The 21,841-nt window shown below is 34.6% G+C and overlaps 1 protein-coding gene across 2 annotated transcripts in view; it reads left to right on the plus strand.

The window, feature by feature from the left end:
* Positions 1–21,557, plus strand: part of LOC149806587 (uncharacterized) — a 31,918-nt gene extending 10,361 nt beyond the window's left edge. Inside the window, exons 1-3 of one of the 2 annotated variants that reach the window (XM_089955150.1) lie at positions 9,532–9,610; positions 11,493–11,560; positions 17,611–21,557. In XM_089955150.1, the coding sequence (XP_089811276.1) occupies positions 9,559–9,610; positions 11,493–11,560; positions 17,611–18,840 (1,350 nt within the window). In that variant the 5' untranslated portion in view covers positions 9,532–9,558 and the 3' untranslated portion in view covers positions 18,841–21,557. Of the gene's footprint in view, positions 1–9,531; positions 9,611–11,492; positions 11,561–17,610 lie in introns of those variants that run through there. The other variant, XM_089955158.1, reaches the window with a different exon arrangement.
* The last annotated feature ends 284 nt before the right edge of the window (positions 21,558–21,841 follow it).

Here is a 21,841-nt window from a genome sequence, read left to right on the forward strand (position 1 = left end):
AAAAGCTAATAATACGAATGAATTTCCGGAACACTTTTCTGGAAAGTGTAGCACCGACATGCGAACTGCGCCGCGGTTTTAAGCTCAACATTCCTAACCCCCAAAATCGGACGTATACATAATGGCATAACATAGTTTCGGGACGACTCTCCCTGTCAGGAAAAACGAAACAATTTTTCAAAAATGCTTAAAGAAAAATGAGTTATCTCCTCTCCTTCACCTCCAAAGGGGCCTGCATTGTCCAGTAAACACAAGCACCTGGAAACATCACATCTATAATTACCTTGAGAGTTGGCAAAACAAAATGTCGAGCACGTGCTTTCACCAACCAGGAGTGTTGACATCAGACGATTTGTTCTTGACCTAAAACCAGTTATATCAAAGACCCAATAAAACACCAGAACAAAATGCAATTTCACAATCTCAGGAAAGCTGGTCTCAACGTCACCAAATATAATCAACGCTACATTTGGTACACGTTAACAGAATAACCCAAACAAGTAAATAAACCAGTATGCGCGATCTATTTATAGGACATTTATTTTAAATATTTTTGAGCTACAAGCACCACAACATTCATAATAATTTAAATTTAATTTTGGGAGGAAATGAAGCTTTAAAAGTATCCAAAAATCTTCCAAAGTACGATAATTTGCATAACTTCTGGTTTGAGACTTTAATCAGTTCGTGATACAACGTCTCGATAGACCTTATGCAATTCAACATGCGACTGATTTAAACCCACATGAACGTGCTTTCTAAATGTATATTCTTGTGAGATTTAATCACATCTTACATTTGTGGCGATTGGATACATTTAAACATATCAGGAAAAAAGCTGTGGTACATTGATGTATGCATAACTGTATTCAGGGTACAGTTTGCGTACAACGACTCTTAACTTTATCTGTATTAGTTAGTGTACATGTAACGCTTAATCAACCTCAGTGATTTCTTTACATGATCAACCCAAGGTCAGTGAACGAGGTTATATGTAGAATCTTTCTATTTCACTTTCCTTTCCACTCCATAATTCTAGAGCAATTTAAGATGAAGGTACTAAATTTGGTGCTAATATCTATATATCATAACTAAAACGTGTGTCACCTGCTACATTGTGGGTCTTATCTTCAAAATGAATATCACAGATCAATATTTCAGTATTTTAGGTTTCAGTTGGGTTTCTAACTTAAGATCTGTTTCAAATAAATGGATGAAGCTTGTATACAGATATATTGTTGCTGAAAATGTGTTGCATTACACATTTGAGTTCTTATAGTCAAGGTCAAGGTCAATAGTTAAACATTGCTTTTGCTTCTCCATTGATTCACAAATTATGTTTTATATTCGGGGATAAATAATAGTACATTTATGTTTCTCAGTGTTATGGCATTTCTTGTATCACAGTCAAGGTTTTATTTTCAAATTCATTTTACAGTTTCGTCTTAGAGGTCATAGGTAGCATTCTTGTGAACTTTTGTGACCTCACCAAGTTAGGCTTTGGGAAACTGTATTTCTTTTTCAAGATACTGGAGCGGGAATAAACGTATGATATACTATGGAACTGATTAATTTCAAATGGGATTACCTCAGCATTTTCGATGTCACGTTCAGAATGTACCTTACTATCTACCCTTCTTTACACTCTTTCTTTCTGTGCCGGTTCGAGTCTCGGATTCAGCCAATGTGGGTATGTGAGAAAGCTTGCCAGTAGCTTCTCGTGGGTCGGTGGTTCTTTCTGGGGTTTTCCCGGGTTCTTCCTCCACCATTAATACTGGCCGCCAGGTATAGCCTATCGTGTGCTGACAAATGGCGTTAAACCCCCACAACAACAACAACAACATTACAGTCTTTCTTTGTCACTCTATTTTGTATAACGTGGAATAAGCATTATCAAAGTTTTTGTCGTCACTCCAGCATTGTGTGACGGGGAAAGAGCATGTATCTATTAGGGGTGAAACGATTCATCGATATACCCTTGCATTCGACACTGATGCTGAAATGATGCACATATCGATACAAGAGACGTAGAATCGATACAAAACGATACTTACCATATGCATGTTATTGCAGTCAAGGATAATTATTATTAGTTGCCTTGTTATTCTGTAAAATTATAATCAATCTGAAACAGAATTTGCAGTCACAGGCACTCATGTTTATTAGTAAAAACGAAAAAGATTATTTGAAAATACCCGCTCGCCGTCTACAAGTTAAAATATAGTGACATGGTTCGTAATCTGACCCCCCCCCATTCCATACTAATTATCTTAACCCAGACGTATGTTCAGCATATACTATACATTTCAAACGTGTGCCACATGTTTAATGAAGTAATTTACTCATCATTTAATAACTACTTTCACGCGAGCTTCTACTTTGAACTGTATTTTAACTCCTTTAGTCTATTTGAAAGCTACGCTACAGTTGTGTTATACGTTGAAATATGTAAAACTGAACTCTATTTTGTGGTTAAAGCATGTTTTGCTTCAGGTTAAGAAACAACCACGAAGTAGAAATCACTGTAGCTAATTTTCTGCGTGACAAACAGGAAGTACTGACAGAGTAACAGACAGACTTCGCGGGAAAGTCATTAGAGGTGTCAAGTACTTAAGCGGAGATGCTATCAGGATGTACCACTGTACGAATAGTGCAACATTTTTAGGAATTCGTGCGCTTGGAGAACAGTGAAACGTGATAACTCCCGCAAATTTGTTAAAAGTCCCATATATGAAAATGAAATATACAATTTTTATTTAATCGTTCTTTTCGCGACATTTGTTTTTCGGGTAGCAACTGTTCCACATGTGGGTTCTTCAAGCACAACATGAATGGTTGTGACACTAAATCTGATTGGAACGACGTGTTCCCAGGAATAAAAATTATGTCGTAGTTTTAACCACTCATGAAGAAAGTTTTACAAATACGTGTTTAAAACACGGGCTACCAGAAAACCCCAAAATGTCTTATTCCACAATTGATTCATTACGATTTCGTTCTTCAAATACTGATGATGATAGCGATGATAACAATAATTTTTAAAGTTATGAAGTATATCAGATTATTGGAGCTGGGAAAGTGTTAATAAAGATACCAGTGAGTGATTTTGAGCACAAGATGGTGCTAAATACGAATCAGATGTACATGCTAGATGGATAAAAAAAATAGACGGTATGACCCTTTCAGTGGTATTTCGAAATTGAATGTACCAAGGGCAGAATACTGAGCTTAATTAAAATACAGGCAATTTAGAAGTATAATACAATTATAATTTGTTTTAATTAATAAAATTCGCCTTGAGAATCATATGCTACAAACCATATATTAAAGATAAATTGACTAAAATAATGGTTAACAAATGCAATTAAGAAGTAAATATATTTATTTTAATAAATCTGTCTGCGCAAGCATAGATGGACTAAATACCCTTATACAGCATTATGTAACAGAATAAGAAATTTTGCATTGTAGTCAGTAAACTACTGATTTAACAAAGGAAGTTTATGATAGTGAAAAATACTATTTTGGAGCAGATGTATCCAAAAATAATACCTGTGATCTCTGGAAAATTGTGCATAACAGATCAGTTTCCCAACATAGTCAAGCTGACAAAGCTAGCTTTGTATATGACCCTTCAGAACGAAGTACAGAACAATATTGATACACAGAAAAGGAGTATGCTCAGAATTAATTAACAGATTAATGCTTATACAACTAGAGGTGACATCTGTCAAAGATGTTGATTTCAGTTGAGCAGTAAGAAAGAGAGACGATATCGAAGTTTAGATAAATATTGAGCTATAGCCATTTCTTCCTCCCCTCTTTTTTTTTTTTTTTTTTTTTTTTTTTTTTTTTTTTTTTTTTTTTTTTTGTTTGTTTGTTTGTTTGTTTTTGTTTTTGATAACGGGGAGGTCCCCTTTAAGATAAAATCGTGTCATCATTTCTCCTTAAATTTTACATGGGGAACACATGGGGAATTTCTCTTTTTCTGCGGTTTTTTTTAACCAGTGAATGAAGATGCTGATAGAATGCGCGAAAGACAGATTTCAAACTGCTCAAGTTTAAGTTGTGTAGTTAAATTAAAAGAAAATTGTAAAATAAGACTCTATGTAGTCGATAGTTTTCCTTCTTCACTAACAAATACAAATTACAAATACATGTGGCTGCAGCAGTCTTTTGCATCTGCAAGAAATAAAATGTGATAGATTTTGTTAACATTCAACCTTATTCCCATGCCCGGATTTGTTTTAAATAAAATTTTATTTGTAAGAGGAATTGCATTTCTGTTTTGAAGATAACATCGTAATGTCTTCCAAGTGTAATTGAGACACGAAATTTGTAATGTTTTTAGATCATTCATGTAGTACAAAACTAAGGGAGTTAAATGGGGCCACCATTAAAGGGCCTAAAACGTTGGAGAAAATATCACTGCAACCAATAGGTTATCAGTTTGTAAGTACTGTTGTTATCTTCTCATCAGTGAGAATTGCATACAAATATTTGATAACTGTATGTCTGTCTGTAGTCTGCATATAAATATATGATAAATATATGTCTATCTGTAGTCTGCATATAAATACATGATAAATATATGTCTATCTGTAGACTGCATATAAATATATGATAACTATTGTGTCTATCTGTAGTCTGCATATAAATATATGATAACTGTGTGTCTATCTATAGTCTGCATATAAATATATGATAAATGTATGTCTATCTGTAGACTGCATATAAATATATGATAAATGTATGTCTATCTGTAGACTGCATATAAATATATGATAACTATTGTGTCTATCTGTAGTCTGCATATAAATATATGATAACTATGCGTCTATCTATAGTCTGCGTGTCTATCTATAGTCTGCATATAAATACATGATAAATGTATGTCTATCTGTAGACTGCATATAAATATATGATAACTATGTGTCTATCTGTAGACTGCATATAAATATATAACTATATGTCTATCTGTAGTCTGCATATAAATATATGATAAATGTATGTCTATCTGTAGTCTGCATATAAATATATGATAAATGTATGTCTATCTGTAGACTGCATATAAATATATGATAAATGTATGTCTATCTGTAGACTGCATATAAATATATGATAACTATGTGTCTATCTGTAGACTGTATATAAATATATGATAAATGTATCTGTAGACTGCATATAAATATATAACTATATGTCTATCTGTAGTCTGCATATAAATATATGATAAATGTATGTCTATCTGTAGACTGCATATAAATATATGATAAATGTATGTCTATCTGTAGACTGCATATAAATATATGATAACTATATGTCTATCTGTAGTCTGCATATAAATACATGATAAATGTATGTCTATCTGTAGACTGCATATAAATATATGATAAATGTATGTCTATCTGTAGACTGCATATAAATATATAACTATATGTCTATCTGTAGTCTGCATGTCTATCTGTAGTCTGCATATAGATATATAACTATATTGTCTATCTGTAGTCTGCATATAAATATATGATAAATGTATGTCTATCTGTAGACTGCATATAAATATATGATAAATGTATGTCTATCTGTAGACTGCATATAAATATATGATAACTATATGTCTATCTGTAGTCTGCATAATGGAAATGGGACTAGAATGTCAACATATATGAAGGGACACCACCTACCTTCCAATTTATGGAAAGACTATCAAGTTCATATGTGTATCGATATGTATCGTATCGCAGGCTGCGTATCGTGAATCGTATCGGTTCGAGGCAGATGTGTAACGTTTCACCCCTATCTATCCTTTTTGTTGTCGCTCTAGCATTGTGTAACGGGGAAAGAGCAAGTATTGATAATTTTTGTTGTCACTCACGCATCTCATATCGGGAAAGACCAAATATGTATACTTTTAGTTGTCACTAGCAAAGTGTATTAGGGAAAGAGCAAGCATCCACACTTTCTGTTGTCACTCTAGCATTATTTAGCGGGAAAGAGCAGGAATCTATACATTTTGTTGTCACTCTAGCGTTGTTTAACGGGAAAGAGCAGGAATCTATACATTTTGTTGTCACTCTAGCGTTGTTTGACGGGAAAGAACAGGAATCTATACATTTTGTTGTCACTCTAGCGTTGTTTAACGGGAAAGAGCAGGAATCTATACATTTTGTTGTCACTCTAGCGTTGTTTAACGGGAAAGAGCAGGAATCTATACATTTTGTTGTCACTCTAGCGTTGTTTGACGGGAAAGAGCAGGAATCTATACATTTTGTTGTCACTCTAGCGTTGTTTAACGGGAAAGAGCAGGAATCTATACATTTTGTTGTCACTCTAGCGTTGTTTGACGGGAAAGAGCAGGAATCTATACATTTTGTTGTCACTCTAGCGTTGTCTAACTAGGAAACAGCCACTATACACCAAGATGTAGTGAATATTATATAATCGGAAAGGTATAAAAAGCACTCAATCGCCGAAACTGTGTTGTTCAATGTGTTGCGTTTAAGCTCTTACAAAACGCAACAGTTAATGAGTGAAGACAACGGGCTTTGTAAAATTTAACAAATAATTTATTTCCCTAGAAAAACAAGCTCAAAATGAGAAAAAGAACTTACGGTTTTACGAATCAAATTAAAAAAGAACCCAAGAATAATTTCAAGAATTCAAAAAAAAGAAGTCCTTGTAATAAAATGTCATAATGAAACTGAGTTCGAATCCCGATCAAATCCCAAATGGAAGGCGATGACGTATGATGTGGTCAGCGTCGTACTGATGTGTCAACAGTTCTTTGTTGAATTACAGAAAATGATATTACAGTGTTTGAATTCTTTGTAAATTTCGATAACTGTCCTTGTCCAATAATTAATTTAGAGCACAAGTATTTCCAGGAAAATACAATCTCTTGGAATCCAAATACTTTTAAGAAAAATAAAAGATTCAACTCAAACTGGTCACAACAAAACTCCTTTAAGTGTCAATGGTTTAATGCCCGACTACCCAAATTCTCTATAGAAAACAGTTATACACTAATAAAAGACGCTAAGCAGATTCCCGGATGCGGGTCAATCCTCAGGATAAACCTAATTGATACATGTTATTTGTCACGTACTCCAAGTATGGCCTCGATTTCACTTTATGAACTTTACTCTGGGAAAGATTTTTTTTTTTAATTTTAAAAGTTGTTTACTTCAACTCTCACGGATTTCTAAATCAAGGCCAGGAACTAGGTCAGCATTAGATACAAGGTTTCTATTATTAGTGTTTACGAAAAACAGTCAGTTCAAACTGAACTGAATTTCTTGAAAATGAATATCTGAAAAATGTCAAATCCACTAAATAAAATACATTACAATATCATGTAATGGAATAAAAACATTTTTTTTAAAAACTAACAAGCAAACAATTAAATTAAATCAAATATACATAACAAAAGATGAAGGAATACATACGCGCCCACCCACCCACCCATCCATTATGTCAACATACTGACGGATAGATATACAAAACAAAGACCATACTGACAGACTGGCAACTAATTTGCCAACCTAATGAACTCACTGATCATAAGACAGGAAATGGAAAGGAAGTAAGATTTTCTGCCAGACTAGTGACAGTAATACAAGAAAGCTAAATTCGTATATCTTTTGCAATATTAATAAGGGTACGAAATGGAGTGGAATCTTTTCTTTTGATACATGTACTTAGTAAGAAGTCCGATACTACATTACAAAGCCTGTTCTGATTTTACACCTTACTATAGGGTTACCGGTATAATAAATGCAATAATGCTGCTGTCACCATAACTCTACGCAGAATTAGCTGTTGGCAATTTGCCAAACTATTTATGTAATCTTTGCTTTCATCCCTCTATGTAAGATATAAATCAGCCAATATTTGGTCTGTTATATAGTCACGTGATTTTGCTGCTTCACAACGGACACTTATTTCACTTGCAATTTAATAATGACGTAAATACCGCAATAAAATTTAAATTAGACTTCTAATACATTATCAGTTTAATTAATATATTCCATATTTATCCAAAGAGTTTGTTAAAAGGCGATTTTAAATGTATTTGATAGCATGTATGATATATTTGGTCATCAATTGGTGCGAAACTTTAACGTCGGATGTAGGAAATAATTATTTATCCAGAATTATTGATCTGACAAATAGTCCATGTAAACATTATGGAAAATACTCATCCCCCACCCACCGACCCAGACTAATTGTTATTCTAGAATAAGACAAAATGGCACGTACATTAGATGGAACATAAAAAGGCCACGCTGCTTTAAGGAATCTTTTTTGTCTTTATTTTGTATAGATAGTATAGAAGTATCTTCATCAAATATTGTTGTTGTAACAAACGCATTATGTCAGGCAGTTATGGGGACACTAGAGGCTCTTTACTCTCCAACAATGGGCCCCGGGGTGGCCGAGTTGTCTAAGGCTCGCATTTACAGATTATTGCCGACTCATCTCTACGTGAGTTCTAATCCAGGGCTCGGCCAAGGAATTCTGTTGAAAATTCTTGCCAGTAGCTTTCCGTGAGTCGGTGGTTCTTATTGGGGTTTTACCGTGTTTTTTTAATTATTATCCACTAGTCATACTGACTGTCATTTATAGCCTATTGTGTGCTGAAAAATGGCGTTAAACCCCAAAACAATAACAACAACTTCCCAACAAAGCAGCATTGAGTTAATGTGCATTTTCAAAGCGTGTTTAATAGAAGTGATATGATCTTTTATTTATCATCTATATAGATTGTCGTCTTTAGTTCCGATTTACAAACATATCCCGTTTCAAGCGCTATTAAGCACGAGCTGGCAACATTTGAATGGGTAAAACGTGCTTCCAATGTGGCAACAGTTGTTAATCTAATCCCTTTGACTGCTACTAATGTATTGACTGAATCGGTTGCTAATCTAATTCCGTTGACTGCTACTGTTTTTTGCTTGAATCATGTGTACTTTGTTGTTTGTTTGAAAACCAGAACAAAATGTTCTTGATTTAAACCGATATTAAGCGTTAAGAGAATAGGTCTAGTAGAACGCACATACTAAAGCTGACACAAAATCGATACCAATAGCCTGTTAAAAAAAAAAAAAAAACAGTTTATCTATAAAAATTGGTGACTAAGTCATATCATAAAATAAGACTAAGGGTAAGTTTTTAACCACAGCTTAAGGGACTATACTAGAAATAGAACAGACCTTGAACAATATTGGCACCTCAATATTTTTAACTGGGCATTCGCATAGTAATAAAGATAATCCTTAATGTGCAATTATTCGACGATTATTTTTTGGTAAGAAAAAAAAATCAATCCTATTATATTTCCTTCAATAATCATTTTTTATGTATATTACTCAATCAATCAGTTCCGTATCGACAATATTACGCTACACGTGTGAAATTATTCATAGTTGGCACTGAAAGGGATGTTTCTATAACCCAATATCTTGAAATGCGATGTATATTTACGATCGACATTGATACTTATATAAACATATCGACCGTAGTGTACAGAGAGAATGATGTACACAGTGAATTATCGACATGTACCCTGCGTTGCCGAGTTTTCAACTTGAGTACTTTCTAATAAGTCGGGGTAAATATACAACTGTTTCTGTCATGTTTTGTCTGCTATCAATAATACTTTCTTTCATCGATCTATTTAGCTCACAGACTGGCGTATATTAAACTTGCCATTCATTTTGCCAATTTGTTTTTCTTCACATAAACTTTGCATAAAATATTTCAGCTCTTGATGGGAAAGACCCACTCAAAATAATATCTCCTCTGTAGAAATCAACCATAACTCATAACACCACGATGAATATCTCCTTTGCAGAAATCAATATATATATATATATATATATATATATATATATATATATATATATATATATATATAAAAGCTTGAATAGAGAAATTTAGCTCTGCGACTACTACCACTCATCCCATTGAGACTTAGCCATTTAATTACATTACTGGTTAATGAAAATATGTATTCAGATGAGAACCTGATTATGACCCATCCTAGAAATGACGACGATACCCATAATCCTATCATTTTCACATTAACTAATCATAACTTAAAACAAAAGCCATCATGCAAGTGACGTTAGTCACTGACTCCACGTTATAATCCGCAGGTTCTAATCCCTGTGTCATATTTTGGAAACTAGTGAAACTACAATTACCTACTAGGATTGAAAATACGAATTTAAACATGCAGACGACACCATCCCCATGTCAGGGTATATCTTTATCCCCATAATCTTTATCTTGTGTCATTAATTATAATCTGCAAGGATATGAAAAAACTACATGCACAAATGCGGCCCCTTACCATCAGGGGCTTAACAGATAGTCTCAAATGGGGATTGTTTTCAAAAGGTTAAGCGTGGTGATGTTTTATAGATAGTCTATGTATGTTTACAATTCGACGTTGTATAGATTTAGGGAGTTATAAGAACAAGCGGATAAAATAGAAATCAATGCTGAATCAGTCTACGTACTAGGAGGTAACGTCTCATTAGAGCGCAAACCATTAGAGCTTATCACACTAGAGCGCAAAAAATATTTTTGTCCTACTAGAGCTAATCTTAGGGCGCATCCCATTAGAGTGCGAAGAACTAGTATCACTAGAGAGCGAACAATGAAAAACACATTTGTTAACTGTAACTTTATATTTATTTTAAATGGGTTGATTCAGAATGAAAAACACATTTGTTAGCTGTAACTTTATATTTATTTTAAATGGGTTGATTCAGAATATGGCTAATACCATTTATCAGTTCAATAGCATCAATGCCCCCCTCGTTGTACAGTACCGTCAGTCTCTGAATGCGTTTTTCAATGTCAAAATATTTCTTGTTTGGACGTATCACTTCTTGTCCTGCAGTGATTTGCAGTCGTGTAACGGCGGAACTTGCCTGCTCGTAACGAATTGCTGTAAGTAGATTTGTTATCTACTTGTTTATTTGCGTACAAATCGAATAAACCGGTGTAAGGTATAATAGTTGTATAAAATTATGTGTATTGATGGTTCTCTGGTTTCTGTCTAGTAATTATTTTCTAATAGTGACGAGACCGCCGTTTTTGTATATATATATATATATATATATATATATATATATATATATATATATATATATATATATATAAAATCAAACGTGATGGCAATTCAATCTTGTTGAACTTAATTTTTTTCTCCGCACCCGATTGTGAATGCGCTCTAGTGAGATTTTTTGTGCCCTAATGGGTTTAGCCCTAATGAGAAATTTTTTTCTTCAGCGCCTCACTGAGCGGCGCTCAAATGGGATGCGCTCTAGTGAGACCAAACCGTACTAGGATGCCTGTACGTAATTTTCAAATAAATACTGAATTCATCAATTTAAAAAAGTACATTTGCATGACAGATCAATTAAATCCTTTTTCTATCCTTCTTTTTTCATCTTCTTCTTCTTATTTTTTTTTCTTTTCAGGGATCGACATGGCATCCGGCGGGACGGTCCTTGCTACTAGGATGGATGAATCATTGGAAACACCGAGGGTCTCTCTCTCTTTCTCTCTCTCTCCTTCTCTCTCTCTCTCTCTCTCTCTCTCTCTCTCTCTCTCGTGCCGGTTACCTTTTAGTCTTGTGTTTATCAAGATAAACTCTGTTGAATGCTGCAAATTACTATTATATACATATACTGAGTTTCGTGTAAAGACCCTAACATGTTACCTTTAAATTAAAAGGCACAATCGCTTTTAAATGTTCGTCTGTTGCCAATAACATTTATAGTTTAATAAGAATGCAACTTTTTAAAAAATCTAGTGTCCGTCAACTTTCAGAATCATTTCACATCGTTTCCTGTCCAGAATCACTTCACGTCATTTCCTGTCCAGTATCGAAGCAATTCGTTTCCTTTCCAGAATCATAACACGTCGTTTCCTGCCTAGAAGTATAATATCTAATGAATTATTGAGGTGTGGAGGTGTATAGTTCGTGGCAGTGCTATTTAACTACCGCTTGTATGTTAACCATATGACCAAATAGGTGCATAGTAGAATTGTAATTATGTATAACCCCTAAGATTACCTAGGTTTCATTATGGTATTAATATTTCATAAATTGTCACTAGAACAAACAATTTATTTATATTACGTTTCCAAAACGTTTCCAAAAATAAAAAAAGCCCAAAACATTAAAACTCATGGTTATACGAGGTGCCGTAGAAGACAAAAGGAAGACAAAAGTTGGTTCAATGAGAAAGTAGCAGCTGAAATTTCAATTTCACGTGTCCAGATTTCTAAATTCACATGTTGGATCAAATTTTGGTGTTGAAAATTCTATTTCATATGCAAAGTTTTGCAATTTTATCTATTGAATTACATAGCGGTGATTGAAAGTTCCATTTTCCATATCGAATTTTTATCATTTTATCCTTTTGAATTACACTGGTGGTTGAAATTTAAATATTGTATATCGAGCATTCCAGTTTCACATGTTGAATCAAGATGTTTGCTGTGAAAGATCTATTTCAGATTTCGCGTTTTTAAATTATTTATTGAATTACGCATCGGTGATTAAAACTTCCATTTTCTATTTCGAGTTTTTAAATTTTTCTGTTCAATTACACGGCGATAGTTGAATGTTCCATTTCTTCTGTTGATGTTGTAAATGTTATCTGTTGAGTTAAACAGGTCATTGACAGTTCCGTTTCCTATGTCGAAAATCACAATTCATGTCGCGAAGTCCAATTTCACATGCATAATCAAAGTGTGTCTGGGGTGGTGGTGGTGTTTTTATTGTCTGCCATTCATACATATATTGTTTAAGACACGGTACTATCTTTTGTTCATAAATCTGAACATAAGACAAGAACTGTGTGCATTGTGTAAATCATTATAATCCAAATTTTGGTTATAATTAGAATACAAGTAAATTATACAAGATTTGAATACACTTAATAACTACTACCTTTTTAAAGCGTTTAAGCAAAGACAATTTCTTCCATATGTTTCCATAATGCTAACACCTTTAACCTGCCATAGTTTTAAAAGTTTCCATATTTCTTTCCTAGCAGAGTTAATTTTCGTTACCAAAATATCAAGAACCTACTGTGTTTTCTTTTAAATTGCTGAATAAATTCTCTATTGATATTACATTACAATTAAAGGTTTCAATGGATGTGCATTGACTGTCGCATAATGTTTTAGTATACTTGTGGAAAACATTTTTATTTGGTCTCACACTTCTAGGAAGAAAAAGCTTGTGTGCCACAAACGTGTTAACATTAAGAATTTAAAATAACATCAGGAATATTTCCTCCCAAAATGACACTTTAAACGTGCCTTTCACAATAAAAAAGGGCACCTCGTTTTATCATGAAGTGTAGGGATAAATATACTTATTGGGAGCTTCTGCATTTTAGGCGTTTTCAGGGCATAATTTTAACCACCTAAGCGTAAATAAAACTTGAAATATTAAACGTTTCGGTTGCTTCGCGCACACGTTTGGGGCTGGGGAGGGGGGCTGGTTCGGCCTCTCCGTCCGCCTATGACTTGTTGTTTTTGTTTATTATTATTATCATTGATGTTTTTGTTGTTGTTTTTAAATAAGGAAATATTCTAAGGTGTAGTTGATTTGCAAAATTCAAATAATCCAAAATGTTTCCTACAGAGTTCATCCATTGCAAAGAAAATTCACGTTTATGAGAAATAAACAAGTCATTCTGCAACTGAGCAAAGATAAGTTGTTGGAAAAGAAAGAAATGATTGGCACAATGAAGAAAACGACCTGACACAGAACAGATAAAAGGCATAGAAAAGCCTTCCACGGTGCCTTTCTACACAAGCTTGGCTAGAGAGGGGAGGGGACGTTACTCGGGTAGGACAGAAATGTGCCGCTGGTGGCACAGTCTTGTGTATTTTTGCTGCTCACAATTCTAGTGCACTGATTCATTTGCCATAACTTTGATACTGCCTATGATGAAAGGGTCACATTTGGTGAAAGTGTGTATCCCAACACCATGTAGGATACTTACGATGCACATAACCCTTGCGAAGCTGAACTAATCACAAGAAGTCCAGGGCCTGAATGTTGATACCACAACCCGATGTATGAACAAAACCCATCTAGATGTTTATGAAACGAAGAAAGAAATACTTTAACTAAAACCTTAATGCACGATTTCTATACTAATGTGACCCAAAGATCCAAGTGTTCCCATGCATATCGCAGACTTGTTTTAACTTCATAATGATTCACCCCAAGTATGAGGAAACCCATATGGTGGTTCTGAAAAGTAAGCAAGCGATAACCAAAAAAATAAGATTTTTTTTTAATTTAAAAAAAAAAACAAACCTTAGTGCAAACCTTTATTATCATAACAATGACGCTCAAGTCAAGGGCAATTTTGCATGTTGGCAACTGAATTGTCTTAGCTTCGTTATGGTTCATTCATAGTATGAACACATCCATCAAGGAGTTTAAGAAAGAAATATGACCAAATGAAAACACTTTCACGGTTAATCAAAACCTTATTGTAAACTTTATACAACTGTGACCTTGTCTTCAAAGCAAGCATGTCGCAAGATATTTTGTCTTTATACGCCACGTATGATGACAATGTATCAAAATGTTTAGACAAAGTTAGTTAATGAAAAATATAATCAAAACCATGACGCACATTTTCTGTGAAGTTCAACCCAAGGTAAGGGGGCTAGTGAGCAGTGTTACAGCAGGAATTGTCTAAGAGTCATAATTATTTATGCCATGTATGATGTGAATCTATAAAGAGATTTCGAAAATGTACGCAAATTAAACAATTTTAATTTTTTTTTTAAAATACTCAACTGTTGACAACGCAAATTCCGCGGTCGTTAAAGTGATTTTTGTCTCTCACTTCACACTAAAATGATTTGGAAAATAAAAAACTGAGCAAAGTAGTGAAGATTACATGTAAGATCATTGTGACCTACATTAGTGGATATTTGTGGTATTCATCTATATTCATTTACATGCAACGTAATATTTCTCTGACAATAACAATGCGAGAAGAACTGACGTAAACAACAACAGCAAGAACAACTAACTAATTAACTAAATAAATAATAAATAAACTGAAAGCCGCCTCTAATTTGAAAGATTTCAGGTATGATGTTTTACAAAAGAAGTTTTTATATACATAATACAAGTCATTGGAGGTTTAAGTAGGTGGGGGGGGGGGGTTCGCGACATTTCGCTTGATCATGGATCAGATAGTCGTCCCTGACAGCATTACAAAATGCTTGTAATCAATAAGGTGCGGAAGTAAATATAGTACTAAACGTAAAACGATGTCTTCCATGTTTATTGGGAATTCTGGATATAGCAAATGGAACATTCACAATTCGATTAAACTTATGAAACTGGAATTCTAAGCATACATCAGATAAATTTTAACCACCGCTGTGCAATTCAGCAGAAAAAAATATAAAAATAGAACTCTCAGACACAAATGTGTAGTAACTTCGAAATAAGAAATAGAACTCTCAGCATAAATAATTTGACTCCAACTGGTAAAAAGCACTTCTCGACCAATGACATTGAAATTTCAACTCCATCTTTCTAATTGAACCAGATTTTGTCCGCTACGGAATATGATATAGTTGTAAAATTGAGGTTATTATCCCCTTACATCAGTAACCACTATGGTCTGAAGACTTATGTACGGGTGATCTCCTGTATGTTTAAAGCAGTTGTTATATCGGTTTCGAATATTTTGGACTTCATAATTTTTAGTGCCGTTTTAGAAACTAGCAGAAATATATGAGTTGTTTTAATGACAGTTCATTAAATATTTACAATAAGAGGTCTGTAAATTAAGTTCAGAAGAACCAAGAAAGCCACAAAAAGTTCCAAACAATTTAACAACATAGGAAGAGGTTAGTGACATTCAAATTAAACCATACACGCTATATATACCTCTTTTTCTAACAATACTTATATATAAAACTTCACGTTGTCCAGAGGTGATAATTGCCACGCAAATTGTGGATAATTCACTGTTTGTGAGGATTTCAGAAGGATTTTTGCGAATTTCCTAGTCATTTTGAATTTATTTGGAATTTTTAATACTATTGATGCATTTTCAAAACGTCTTTTTAAACAGTTTAATACCTACATGGTTGCATATGAATTACATGAGGATTCGGATATAAATGTTCATGTAGAAAATGCAAAGTTGCATGTTTAGTCAAACGTTTAAGGAAAAGACAATTTAAAATTGCATTTCTATTCATAAAAGTATGGATTTCGTGTCCGTTGTGAAGTTTCAGGATTTTTCTTTCTCCATTTTGTCTTTTGATTTTTGGATGAAACAATACGGATTTTTTTTTTGTAAATTCCGAGAAACGAAGCCCTCTGTATGCTCACTGCTAAAGTGGACTTATGTCCACAGTCTACACGTTTGTTTTAGCTGACGGCCTTCGAGTTAGGTTATAAAGCTTTTTCTTTGTTATCCTAAAAAGAATTATTCATCACTGGAACAAACTAATTTCAATTTCAGATGGGGATTAGTGGTAGTCACTTGGGAGGGAGACGTAGGGGGGGGGGGGGGTACCTGAGAAAAACTTAGTAGTACAGACCCTGAATTCAGGTAGCCCTTGTTGACCGGGAGAACAAGCCTTGTCTGAATGTTTATGATTGCAAGGACAAAGAATGGACACTTATTAAAGAATGTTTATCATTGTTGGAATATATTTAGAAGAGATAAATATAATAATTAATTTTAAAGGGTTTGCAAACCAATAAAAATGTAAATAATATCATGTGTCAAGATTTTTTTACATTTTCAAATGGAAAATAAACTCCAAGACTATGAAGGTCCTTATTTTGCTCCTCCAATTCCAGTCCGAGATTCCCCGTATTCGCAATTAGAGGATGCAAAACAAAGCTTAAAGCTAGTAAAACGGAATCTTACAATCATCTTCAAATTGATGAACACATATGCCATATTTTCAAACTATTGATTTGAGCATGCTGGGTTATTTTTCAGAAAGTCCGTACGCTTTGCCTATAATTGATTTGCATTATTTACCGACCATTTAATTTTCGCCGGGTCAGTGCGGTAGGAGGCAGGCCACTATGACCTTCTTTTGAGCCATGACGATTTTGTTTTTTTTTAATTCAAGAAATGTTTTCCAGCTAATACAATACATAGAATAGGTTCTTTTTCTGAGATTCGGAAAATATTTTTCAAGGTATTTTAGGGCCCGAATTTGTTGTGTTTTTTTAAAATTCCCATCCCCGTCTAGACAATGTTATAGTCTTTGAGTCCTCTTAACATAAATGATGCTGCAAGGGAATATCTACGTGCATCTTTTGCATCTTTTAAAGAATTAACCGCTGTCTCTGCCAGTTTTGGCCCAATGTGTAACTATTTGAGATAGTAAGTGTCCATAATTTCTTACATATAAAAATCATCAGCAATGTATGGTACTGGCTTATTACAGATTAACTGCCAGATCATCTCATCCTATGCCATCATCTCATTAATTAAGTAGTTAGTTCGTTTATTCATTCAATTTTGTTTTCTTCTTCTTCGTATTGTTATTATTAATTGTTTTCTTCAGGATTCAGATAAATTCCATAGGCTAGGGATAAAGGGCCAAAGTTTACACACAAAAAAGTCAGACAAAGATGGAGCCTCCAGAGCTCTGACCCCAGAGTTAGCGTCACTTCCGGCTGCATCCAGGCCCTCTTCTACGGGAGCGACATCTATTGGCCAGGAATCAGAGACATTGGGGAGCTTTAAAATGCCACCAGAAGCTGTCAGCGTTCTGGAAACTGTAGTTAATATGAACAAGACTTTGGAGCAACAGATTGACGCACTTCGTATAAGGCTGAATGTGGAGAGCAAGCAACATGACACGGAGAGACGAAAAATTATTGGGGAGAAAGACAAAGAACTTAATAAAAAGGAGGGTGAAGTACAAGATCTAAGAGACTCCTTGTTAAAAAGAGAAGATAGAATTAAAGTGTTAGTGGATAAGTGTGACGAAAAGGACAGGTATATAGAAGAGAGAGTACAAGAAATAAATGGGTTGAAAGCGTTAGTAAAACAAACCGAAGATTATGCAAATGAACTTCAGAAGAAAGCCGAGAAGCTTAGAGTTCAAAAGCAGAAACTAGAATCTGATGGCGTCTACAAGGAACAAAATGAAGAGATTAGAAAATTACGACATGAGTTAGTAGAGATGAAAGACAAACTAGCTTCCATGGAGAAAGAACTTGCTAGAGCTAGAAATATCATGGAACAGCAAAATACTAAAATTCGAACAATGGAGGTAGAAAAGAATGATATGCACACAAAATTCAGAGAGGAGCTAGATAAAGCCTCTCGCGCTATGAGGATGGAAGTGGAGAGGATGCGTGAAGTCATGAAACAGCAATATGAGGAGATGAGGAACCTCAGAGAACAGAATCTTGAAATTTGCGGGGATGTGAGGGAAATTAAGGACATGCTCATGAATAAGAACCTAGCGACGCCATCTCCTCGTGACATCGATATACCAACCACGAGGGAAAGAATTGATGTAAACAAGTTTAAAACACCAAGGCCGCTAACAAATAGTCCTAATTTAGGTTTGAAGGCACCCTCCACAGCAAGAAATCTCAAAGTCCCTGTCAGAGCCTCTGTGCCTCCGGTGTCCCCTTTAAAAACCACGGCTATACAACCCACTTACCGTAGTCAGAATGGGCTTCCGCCGATTGTGACCAAGGAGGAGAAGAAATGGGTTCCCTCTGGAATTGGTGCTCGTCAAATCACGACATTAAAGTCAGCCAGAGCGAGAAAGAATTAAACCATTTGTTTGTCTGATTGCTTTGTGGATGTCGAAAAGTGGAAGTTGTTGAGAGTTTTTATTCATTTTAATGCATTTTGTTGATCTCATAATATTGAAGGCATTTCATTTGTACGTGTGCGTTATGTGACTTTTAGATTGTCGTTTTACGACTACACTTCATTTAAATGAGAGCATAGTGCTTGAAATGAAGCTAATTCAGACTTGAGAACTAAAATACAAGTGCACTAATGATGCAATTTTCTTTTCAAGCTCAGATAACGAATGTACAGACACGAGATCATTTCTAGTTGTGCGTCAAAGCGAAATTCAGGATAGTTCTTAAACTTCAGCGTGTATGGGTGACTGGAGTGTTAAGAAGATATTCTATTGATATATATTCATGTATATTTACATTACCCAATATATCACGATGCGCGCGCGCGTGTGTGTGTGTGTTTCTACAGTAGAAAGCATGGCCAATATATCATGGGGAGTGTGGGTGGGTGGGTGTTTTTACAGTAAAAAGCATGGCATGATGATACGTTTTTGTCTGGTCACATCTCAAGAAGACACAAACGTTTAATGCCGTAGAGCCCGAGAAACCATTTTAACGGCTTAGCCTAAGATAACTGGGTATGCCAGTATCCCTTTGTGCCAAAGATGACGGTCCATCTAGGCTACTCGGGTAAGACAGAATCAGATAGTAGTTCTGCAACTGATAACCCATGCCCTTCCACTACTATTTTCGCTAGGTAAACTCCTCTCTAATACCAGAGGCAGAGTATGTGCCTCTACATTTGGAACAGCTCGGGTATTTTCTGCGACAAAAATAATATGCCTCGGATGTATGTCGACATAGTTGTATGCAGAAAAATCGTAGATTTTTTTCGCCGAAAACGTTTCCCCAAAAAATATTAGTATCCGCAATATATTCTTACCACCTCGGCTATTTATATGGCTCGGTTGACGATAGGATTGACCGAAAAGTTTTTTTAAAAAAATAGTTCGATGCAGTTGGTTAACATGCAGTCTCTTTTCTTCTTTAATATGGCTACTAATATTTGACCAATGTTCTCAGAAATAGTCGTTTCATTAGAGAAAATATGCCATGAGTTATCCTAGTTCGTCATTCAGCCAGCTGAAATCGAGCTCAGAGTTTGAAAAACTGAACCACTTGATTGTATTTGGATATATTTCAGTAAGGAAGACAAACTACAGTAAGTAGTGTACGATAAAAACAATGAGACTTTAAGCTGTATAACAGTGTCAGCATGGACTGCCAACTATGTGAGATATTGCCGAAAATTTGGTCTTTACTTGCGGGGTTGCCTGACCCTGGAAAACGTGTCAGGGCACCGATTATTCAGGTATTAAGACTTCGACCCGCCCACCCCCCATCATAAATATAAGGTCGACGTCTTAAATTATGAGTATCTTCAGCCCAGGCTGCACCGTCTCAGTTTGCTGCCAGATGTTTCAGTCTCCTTAACCTAGTATGACAGATGGCTGGAATTAGTAAATAAAAACAAAAAGCAAACAAGGTTTCACAGAAACAATGAAAAACAATTTAACTTTTACTGTAATGAGGTGGTTGGGTACAAAATGTGTACATGCCTTTCATATACAGTTTATTTACTGGAAATCCTCTACTATGCAGACGATGAAATAAAACTAGTGTCAAAGAGAAAAAGATGAATCGAGTTAAAATCTACTATCTCAGTAGATTTGTACTTCAGGAAGTTTGACTAATGTTAAAGTTATTAAACCTATGCAAGGCAACATATATTGGTGCCCGTACTTTGTCCACCGTGACAGATAACGCGAGATTCTCGAGGTAATTCTTTTTCCACATAAGGCTTGCTATATTATGTATGTATATTCTACGATACCTTGTCAAGGTAAGCTACATTTTCTACAATCTGTTTACGTTACCAAATACGGATGCAATATCCTTATATGGTACATGGAAAAACGAGGCTGAAAAATTTAAGTAGTTATTAGATGAACTTATATGGTGGGCGATGAAAAGGAAAATATAGCGGATGAAGAAGGTAAACGTTATTTGACACCTATTTCTACATTATTAAATTTCCTTCAGTACATGTACGGAACATCTGCAAACTTTTGACAGTATGCTGAAAAAGTGCCGAATGTGAATCACACCTGGCTGATCCATTATTACATCTAGACTTAATTTAGTACCCCGTCCACGAAGTTGGGTTACTAATATTAGCACTAAGATTCTACCAGAAATTTAGATGTAAGAAGGTCACAACTGCAGAAGAATTTATTGTGCCTTATTCTCTGATTTTACCTCCTTACATAATAAATTTAGCAATATGCGAATTATTTTAAATGTCACCTAATAAGTGTTCTCCAGAGCGTACAATATTTATTTTGTCTAAACTAAATCCAGTTAAATCCAATTATTGTTAATCTGGTAACCCGTAGTAAAGGTAGTATTATGTACAAAGAAAGCAATCCAGTCTCTGAGGCCATATATGGCGTATGCAAAATTATCTGTGATAGCATGGGCAATTATGTTAATGTAATTTGAAGAACAAAAAAGTCTCGACATTTGCATGTATATGATGCTTACATTACTGTGATAGAATCAACATTTATGTGATTGTATTTTGGAGGAAAAAAAACTTCACTTAACATTTGCATGTATATGAAGGATTTATTATTTATTAAAGAATGTATATTTATTTTAATAAATATATTTACTAACACTATCAATTCCAGAATTCCAGAGAGAGAGAGAGAGAGAGAGAGGATCCTCTCTATCAACGTGTGCAAACACGAAAAGTCTTTTTTTCTTCTAATTATGACAGACACAAATGCACACATAACATAAACAAAATTCATGTCTGTATAAAATTTTTAACAAAATATATATATATATTCGCCTTGGCCACTCCTATATTTAGTTTATGCTTGAAGCTGAGTATTCAATTGATATAAATCATGTACCAAATGTTTACCTCTCAGAGACGATGTGTCACAAGCAGATATC

This window comes from Sinohyriopsis cumingii, chromosome 1 (genome assembly GCF_028554795.1).
Source record: "Sinohyriopsis cumingii isolate HCF-2022 chromosome 1, ASM2855479v2, whole genome shotgun sequence".
NCBI lineage: Eukaryota > Metazoa > Mollusca > Bivalvia > Unionida > Unionidae > Sinohyriopsis > Sinohyriopsis cumingii.